At 33.2% G+C, this 9,531-nt stretch overlaps 1 protein-coding gene across 1 annotated transcript; it reads left to right on the top strand.

Moving 5' to 3' along the window:
- The first annotated feature begins 5,546 nt into the window (after positions 1-5,546).
- LOC131621350 (heavy metal-associated isoprenylated plant protein 3-like) lies at positions 5,547-7,152 on the top strand. Its single transcript, XM_058892391.1, has 5 exons — positions 5,547-5,614; positions 5,698-5,881; positions 6,042-6,232; positions 6,332-6,419; positions 6,517-7,152. Exons 1-5 carry the CDS (start codon positions 5,606-5,608, stop codon positions 6,918-6,920), a joined length of 876 nt encoding a protein of 291 aa, XP_058748374.1. The 5' UTR covers positions 5,547-5,605; the 3' UTR covers positions 6,921-7,152.
- Positions 7,153-9,531: the final 2,379 nt, after the last annotated feature.

Here is a 9,531-nt window from a genome sequence, read left to right on the forward strand (position 1 = left end):
AGTAACTGAGGTGCTCCCGGGGTAATTACAAGTTTTACTCCAAAATGCTTTCTATCAACCATATAAAAACAATTGATTTTTTCCTTTTCGGTCCAATGAGTAAGTCTTTTGAGATTCTCCTTGAATTTTTCTTCGGAGAATTTCACTTGATTTTCATGCTCCTTGCGAGACATAATTGACAAATTATCTAAAGAAGAAGAGATTATTCCTAAGATTTTCATTGATGTTCTTTCTGGTGCATTATTTTTTGTTGTCTCTGAAAAAGTTCTTGGACCAAGATAAATTTCTTTTCTTGATTTTTCTAATTCTTTGTGATCATTCATTGCCTTTTCAGCTTCTTCTTTGGTAGCATACCCTTTATAAGTAACTCCCGAGATTTTTGTACAATGAGGGTCTGCTTTATACCATTTATCATAAATTCCTGGAAATGGTCCATTAAACACCACATACCATTTATTGGGTTCTTTTATTTTAATTTCTTCAAGTGGACTTTTTCCTCTAAGTTGAGATTTTATAATTTCTATTTCTTTTTCAATCAATTCTACTTCCTTTCCAATCAGTTCTTACTCTTTTATTTTGTGAATTTTGAGTGCTTCTTTTAACTCTAATTGTTGTTATAATATTTCTTTGCGCCTCGTTCCATTCTCTAGAAAATATATCTGCAAGCACGTTCTTCTCTCCTTTAATGTGAGAAATTGAGTAATTATATTCGGCTAATTTCATTTGCCATCTTATAAGTCTCCCTTGCTTGTAAGTTCCTTTATGATTAATATTTTTGAATCCGACAACATAAGTAGAATCAGTTCTAACAATAAATTCTTTATCAAGAACATAAATTCAATGTTTTTCTAACATCCGAATTAATGCTAATGTTTCTTTTTCATGAGTAGGATAATTCATTTCACTGTCTGAAAATGTTCCAGACATATATCGACATAGTAATTCTTTCTTTTCGCCAGAGGGTTTTGCCTTCATAACACCTCCCCAACATTCGTTAGAAGCATCAATTTCAATAATAATTAAATCATCATCTGATGGATGATATAATTCTGGAAGATCTCGACATAAATATTTCAATTTAGTAATAAGTAATTCGTCATCTTCGGTCCATGACCAAATAGAATCCTTCTTAAGATTTTTACAATCAAAAGTACTAAACCAATTCATATTTCTAACTCTTTCAATAATTAGATCTTTTCTTGGAAGAAAATACACATCACCTTCCATAGTATCATTTATTTGTTTATAATTAATTATCATCCTTCTATTTCCTCTTTTAATCTCATTATGATTTTCAACATAAAATATTGGTGCTGAATGTTTACTTTTTGATGGTCTTATTAATACTTTTTCACACATTTGCTTAATATCTTCAGCAAATTTATCACTATCTTGTTTTGGCTATATCATAGGTTTACATTTAATTTCTTTTGTTAGATCTTTTAGTTTTAATTCAACTAGTTCCATATTTTTATTATTAATTGTAGGATAGTGGATTTTCACTACACACTTTATCTAATAGCTCTTCAATATGTGCTGATTTTTTTTTCTGGGTTCTAAATTAATTAATGCATAACGCATTTTTCTACAAACTAAATCCATAATTTCACCACGTTTTAGCCTGGAGAGCTCTGATTGTTTTCTTGAATAAATTGTTTGAGATGAATGAATAATAGGAATATCTATTATTTCCTTCAATTGTTTTCCTTTAATATATGGAGCGTTAATTGATATATACTCTAAGTACTGGTAAAAGGGTGCATATAATCTTAGGAAATTATTTCTAATTATCATATCTAACCCTGTTTCTTGTTGATATATTGTAGGTACTAAAAATAATTTACTTTGAATATTTAAAGTAATTCTTGTAGCTAACCAATTTAGTGGATGTATTGATCCATCTGCTATTTGAATCTTTAATGGTTTTTCCAATCTTTTTAATTCACTAAATAATGCTCTGGTTGCTATATAAATACTTGCTCTTGTATCTTTATATGCTTCAGTTTTTTTGTTTTCTTTTTCAATTTTAATTTTGATATATGTACTATTCAGATTCTGTTTCTTCTGAAGATAATTCATCTTCTATATATTCATATACACTACAATCAGAATCACTTAACTCATCTTTTAGAGGTTCTAAATTATATATTTTATATACTTTCTTTATTAATTTTGATTTTTCCTTAAGGTCTTTTTCCTTTTTTGTTGGACATTCATTGGCATAATGACCTTCTACATTGCATATCCAACATACGCATTTCTTTTTTTCCTTTTGGACCATATTTTTTAGGTGTTTGTTTTCTCTTTCTAAAATACTTTTTCTAGTTTTTTTATAGGCCTTTTTTCTTGTATAAGTTTTTCTTAATTTATGTTTTCTTTTATAACTTTTTCTACTTCGTTGATTATAACCATAATTTTCTGGTTGCTCTATCTCTAGTATATCACAACAAAGTGAGCTTCTACCTCTATTTAATTGTTTAGCTCTTGTACTCTTTATGCACTGTCGTCTTAATTCATTATATAGAATTTGAATAATTCCTCCTAAGTTATCACCTATTTCAATTGGTTGAGACTTCCATATATCTCTTATTCTTGTACTAAGTGGGTATGGTAACTTGGATATAAAGACTCCTCTATATATTTCCCTAGTTTCATTATCTAATTCATAATAGTATTTTTTTTATACTCATAAATGAAACTATCTATTTCACACATATTACATATCCGCATATTAATTAGATAAATTTCTGCCTTTTCTCACAAAAGTTTATTTACTTCTATTTTATGTTCAAGAGTGTTGTAGCCTGTGAATTCTTTATATATTAATCCCATTATTAGTTTAGTAAATTGTTGATTATTTTCTACCATCCCTATTCCATGTTTCATCATTAATACTTGTTAAGAATTTCAGCACATTTCCTGTTGTTCTATAGGCTATTAAATTCTTGACATCCATTAGATTTATCTTAGGAAGTTTATCATCGGTTGCTATAAGCATAATCATATCATTAGACCGCCTTTGTAGTATATCTTCTGGATTTCTTACATAGTTTAAGTTTAATAACTTTTTAGATTTAGTTTCTTCATAGTAAGGTTTAAATTCTTCTGCAACTTTTAGCCTTTGTATAACCTCTTTGATTCATAGTTTCAATTTCATAGCTTTCCCAAGAACTATGAGGATTCCAACTCTCTTCACGTTTTCTTTTTTGTTTAGAATTACTTGTTTCTCCTTTTTCCATAAATATTTCGTCTATATCTAATTGAGATCCTAATTCTGATCCTATTTCTGAAGAATTATAATTTAATATTACTTCTTCATTTTCTTCTTCTATTATTTGTAGTTGTTCCATTAATTGTCTAATTTCTTCAATATCATTATATCTTTTTAATGCTTCTATGTATTCAGTTTTTATCCCCTCCATGAAGATGATGGGTTTATTAACATAAATGTGGTTATAGGTTCTTGTTTAACTACTTTTAGTTGGTTTACTTCTTTTGATTGGGAAGATTGTTGGATTGGTCCAAGTCTGCGCTTAGCAGATACAGTCGTTAGCATTCTGGAAGAGTTGTGAGGGTTGTGGGTTCATCAGTTGACGCGTAGTAATGGTGAGTGGGACTGACTGCTGCTACAGGGATGTCTTCTAGCAGATACTTTAAATAGAGTAGGAGTTATTGTGCCTGTGAATCATCATGGGGGAGAAGATAAGTTTTTGCTTGCTGGATCCGAATATGGAATTTATTCCTTCAAAGCTATGTATCAGGCACTATCTGAATCTAACAGTGTGAAGGAGAATAAATACTGGGAGTATATTTGGAAGTTGAGAGTTCCAGAAAGAATTAGGTGCTTTTTATGGTTAGTTTATCATGAGAAATTAATGACTAACATGAATAAAAGCAAGAGAGGTTTAGGCATTGCATCTTGTAATATATGCAGGCATGTGCTTGAAAATAGTATGCATGCTTTGAGGGATTGCGGGAAAGCAAGAAAGGTTTGGAATGCTCTGAATCCTACGGTTTACTTTAAAGATTTCTATAAGCAGCAGGATTTCATGGGTTGGTTTGAAGGTAATATAAAGTTGTATCGGAAGCAGGAGCAGCTTTAGAGCCAGATTTTTGCTACTGGCTGCTTCTTCCTTTGGTTGTGGAGAAATCTTGAAGTGTATGGTGGTGATGGGAGCCGTCCTTTTGATCCTGGGGATTTCATTAAACAGAAGGTAAACGAGTATGAGCAGGCTAGTGTGATGGTGAAGTACGGGATTGTTAACTTGAATAGTGATCAGAATGCTTCTTGGTGTCCTCCGCGCAAGTATTGGGTTAAGATGAATTTGGATGGTGCTTGTAGAGACAATAAAGTGGCTGACTGTGGAGGTTTAATTCGCAATCACCTTGGAGATTGGTTGGGTGGTTTTTTTAAGAACTTGGAAACGTGCACTCCTTTTATTGCAGAGTTATGGGGAGTGTTTGAAGGGTTGAAACTTTATTTAGCTCTTGGCTATCTTGAAGTGGAGATAAATGTTGACTTTACTATGGTGGTGGAAGCGGTTGATAGTGGCAGATCTAAGCATATTGGTTGTGTGGTGATCTTTGACAATATTAAAGTTCTTATGGCTAAGCTAGAAGGTGTTTCTTTTGTTCACTCGGGTAGAGAAACTAATAGGTGTGCTGACACTCTTTCTTCTGTTGGATGTAATTTTGACTCGGAGATGTTGATTTATAACTCTCCTTCTGATTATATCTCTAGGTTTTTAGTTGAGGATGCTCGTGGGATGTCCCCTACTAGGCTTTTCCCTCCTTAGTCTTACTTTCCTTGGACCTTTAGCCCTCTTTGTAATAAAAAAAAAAGAGAATATAAATATTAATATAATTTTTTTAGATTTATACTTATGTCGGCTAAAAGGATTATCTTTTGTCTATACAAATTAGTTCTAATGGATAGTTGATTTTTAGTTAAAACACCTTAGAATAATATGGCCTCTAATTTTAAAATATAAATGTGATGATTTATTGGACTCGGTGGACCAACCTATATAAGCCAACCTATTTTTTAAAAAAAATAATAATAATATCAAGTCATCAACAATATACCATTACATTTCTACATTTCTATAATTCTTAACGTTTAAGAATTCTAATTCATGCTGACATTTCAATTCAACATTTCAACTTCATTTATTCTCACTCACAACTTTAAATTCAAGTTTTTTACTTTGTGAATTTTCATTCAAACTGTCCTAAGTTCACGCCACTCTAATTTCAAGTCTCTTAAAATTCAATTGTCTTACACATTGAAACAACCAGCTTTGATTTATTACTTATTCAATCAATAATTTGAAAGTCAATATTATAAAATCATGGGCATAAGTATATCAGTCACTCTGATTTTGTCTCATTTTGTTCATTAGTACAACACTTTTTTTAATACAAAATTAATTAACAGTTAGTTTCAAATTTATTAGCAAGAACAAGAAAAGGAACCGAATGTTGAAAGGTGGAACGTGGTCTATAGTGGGGTCCACTCCACTCTTAATTCATTCTATAAACAAGCAGTTCTGTTACTCATTCGCTTCCGCTACTACTCTCTCTGTAACCGCTCCACTCACCATCAATGGCTAAGGTAAGTTCCTTCATCTCTCTCTCTGCATTTTATCACTCAAATCTCAATTTCTACTTTCCTTCATTCCTTCATTCATGTCGCAGCAAAAGCAAAAGAACAAGACCAACGACAACCAAAACCAAAAACAAGAAAACAACGAAACCAAAAACAACAACAACAACAACAAAAAGGAAGATGAGACAAAGCCAACAACAGTCATTTTGAAAGTCGACATGCATTGCGACGGTTGCGCTTCCAAAATCGTCAAATGCATTCGCGGTTTCGAAGGTTTCTTTTCTTCCATTCACACACAAACTAATCAACATTTCTTCTTCAACTGTTTCATCGGTTATTTTATTTTATTTTTAATTTTATTTTATTTACTGGATTATTGTTTTGTTTTTTTTTAATAAATCTGAAGCGTTGAAATTGAACCTTCTTGTTGAAGGCTTTGAGAAAATGAACGTCGATAAAGAAACTGGAAAATTCACCATTAATGGAACCGTCGACGCTGCGAAACTCAGAGATAAGCTTGTTAGTAAGACCAAGAAGAAAGTTGATCTCATTTCTCCGGTTCTTAAAAATGACAAAGAAAACAAAGACAACAAAAATAAACCGGAAGACAAAAAACCTAAAGAGGTACTAATGTTATATTGTTTTCATTTTTTTAATTTATTGTTAAATTTTATTTTAATTTAATTCATTAATTGATTGAAACGAAAATGGAAAATGCAATAGCCTCCGGTGACGACGGCGGTTTTGAAAATGGAACTGCATTGTCAAGGATGTATTGAGAAGATTCGGAAAACTGTTTCAAATACAAAAGGTGTTTTTCTTATGTTGTTTTTTTTTATTTATTTTGTGATTTAATGTATTGGTGTTGATTTTTGTTTGTTGATGATTTATTTATTTTTGGAATGTAGGTGTTAATGATGTGAAAATAGATAAGGAGAAAGAGACAGTGACAGTGAAAGGAACTATGGATGTGAAAGTGATGGTGGAGAAAATGAAGAAGAAGTTTAAGAGGAAGGTTGAGGTGGTCCCGGCGAAGAAGGAGAATGAGAAAGAGAAAGAGAAGAACAAAGGAGAGAATGATGGTGGGAAGAAGAATAAGGGGAAAGGGGAAGGTGGAAATAACAAGGTTGATGAGAATGATGGAAAGGGGAAAATGGAGGGTATGACGAATTCGAGTGGATATGGTTATGGATATGGATGTTTGGGATTTGATTATGGTTATAATAATAATAATGGAGAAGGTGGAATGATGCAGGTGCATGCTCCTCAGATGTTTAGTGATGAAAATCCTAATGCTTGTTGTGTTATGTGATGAAACTTTGGGCGCAAGTAATGTTTTGTATTGTTTTCTTTTTTATGTTGGTAACAAATTTGTGACGGGTGTTATGCATTATGTAAATGAGAAAATGACATATATGTCCAATTTGTTTGTGTTAAGAGAGAAATCGCAAAGGTTCACTTCTTTTAGTACTAAGTGGTTATTGTTCTCAATATGGTACATTCAAATGTTAATTGGGAGCAATGAAAGCTCTTGGTGAATAAAATGGTAGTACTGGTATAGTATATGAGTGTCCTATGTGGATGCTTTGCGCATACTTTTTACAATAATTGTTAGATATTTGGTATGATAATCCTGGATATCTTCAAGAATCGTGTTCGTTCACTTTCCGAACAAAGTATTTCGACCCTATTCTTGTCTGGGTTCACGAAATCTTTGCGGGGATAATTCTTGAAGAACAATCTGTTTCTGACAATGGATAACAGATCAGAATGTAGAGAGGAAGTATGTAATTTCGTATTTCAAATCGAGACCAAAAGACTCCTTATATAGGAGACCAATAATAGAAACGAACAGACACACCTTTTCGGAAAACAGTTATGTCTGTTGGAACGGGTGCAACTATTCAAACGAATCGTTATGTCCGTTGGGAACGGGTGCAACTATTCAAACGAAACGTTATGCCCGTTTCTATTATTCATATTCAATTACGCGTTTGGCTCGACGAGCGTGCACTCCGCACTACCCTAACTCGTTTCAAACTTAACGCATAATTGCATTGGCCTATAGTAAATCACATTACTACCAAAATGCATTGATGATACTAAAATCACCAACAAACTCCCCCCATTTTAGTATAATCCTTGATTTACTTTACAGGTATAACGATCAAACAAATGCATAGAAGAAAATGTCTTACGATTGAATTTTCATCTTAGTACAAATACACATTCCAAATATTCGAAAATCGGGGTGTCATAATGATTGAACCCGTCAATCCATTTGAATATCTAAAGATATAGTACACATATGTTTCTTACAATACTCTACTATTCATATTTGACACTTTACAAGCCATGTGTCCTTATCCATTAATAAGCATATAGGAAGCCAAGTCCAAGCTTCTTGAAGCGGCAAAACTTCATGCTCACATAGGTGATCCTTTTAATCTTGCACCTGCATTAGCAATTTTTCAAAAGAACCATTAAGAAGATATACTTCAACCTAGCCATCACTTGCAGGTCTGAGCACATACCTTGGGAAGATAAACACAATTGCTCCAATCTTTAACTATGATCTTTCCACATTGAATTCTGCTTCTAACGTTGTATTAGAAGGGAATTGGGTATACCATAACTAATAGATTTAAATGGACTTTAATCACATCCCAATTACCGACTTCTTCACTAAGTCTCTAGCTAACCCCTTCGTCAAGTGGTCAGCTAAGTTTTGTTGCGACCGAACAAACTCAATAGATATCACCCCATTCATGATTAATTCCCTAATCATACTATGTCTAATACCCAAATGTCTAGACTTTCCATTGTATATTTGACTATATGCTTTAGCCAGTGTGGCACTACTATCACAACGGATAGAAATTGGTGATATCGGTTTAGGCCATATCGGAATCTCATATACCAAGTTCCTTAGCCATTCTGCTTCTTTACCAGCAGCAGCTAATGCTACAAACTCAGATTCCATTGTGGAACTAGTTATACATGTTTGCTTCTTGGAAGCCCATGAGATGGCACCTCCCCCAAGCAAGAACACCCATCCACTTGTAGAGGATGAATCTTCAACATTATTTATCCAACTAGCATCCGAATAACCCTCTAACACCGAAGGAAATCCCATATATGACAATCCATAATTCATAGTACCCTTCAAGTACTTGAATAGCCTAGTTATCGCATGCCAATGATGTCTACTAGGATTACTAGTGAATCTGCTCAACTTTCCAACCGCATACGCAATATCCGGTCTAGTGCTAATCATGGCATACATCAAAGAGCCTATAGCTCTTGAGTATTCGAGTTGATCCACAGGTTTACCTGTATTTGGCATAAGCTTTTCTCCCGGATCCATGGGAGTACTTACTAGAGAACAATTTTCATAATTGAACTTCTTGAGTATTTTCTCAATGTAATGAGATTGCGTAATTACAATCCCCTTATTTTCCCGTTTAATCTTAATACCAAGAATAACGTCCGCTTCTCCCATATCCTTCATGGAGAACTTTGATGACAAGAAATTCTTTGTTTTATCAACTTGTTTTTGGTCGGTGCCAAAGATCAACATGTCATCAACATATAGACAAATGAAAACTCCTTTACCGGATGTATCAAATTTGCTATATACACATTTGTCAGCTTGGTTTAGAATGAAACCATTAGACAAAACAACCTCATCAAACTTTTGATGCCACTGCTTCGGAGCTTGTTTCAGCCCATACAACGACTTAACTAGCTTACACACTTTGTGCTCATTATCAGGCATTACAAAACCTCCAGGTTGCTTCATATACACTTCTTCTTCCAAATCACCATTCAGAAATGCTGTTTTGACATCCATTTGATGAATCACTAGATTATGAATAGCCGCCAAGGCAATCAACAATCTAATAGTAGTGATACGGGCAACT

This window comes from Vicia villosa, unplaced genomic scaffold, assembly GCF_029867415.1.
Source record: "Vicia villosa cultivar HV-30 ecotype Madison, WI unplaced genomic scaffold, Vvil1.0 ctg.000004F_1_1_1, whole genome shotgun sequence".
NCBI lineage: Eukaryota > Viridiplantae > Streptophyta > Magnoliopsida > Fabales > Fabaceae > Vicia > Vicia villosa.

Excerpts from the sequence above, each read along its gene's own strand:
- LOC131621350 (XM_058892391.1), top strand. Across the intron at positions 6,233-6,331 it reads AAGACAAAAAACCTAAAGAG|CCTCCGGTGACGACGGCGGT; the intron begins GTACTAATGTTA and ends AAAATGCAATAG. Across the intron at positions 6,420-6,516 it reads AACTGTTTCAAATACAAAAG|GTGTTAATGATGTGAAAATA; the intron begins GTGTTTTTCTTA and ends TTTGGAATGTAG.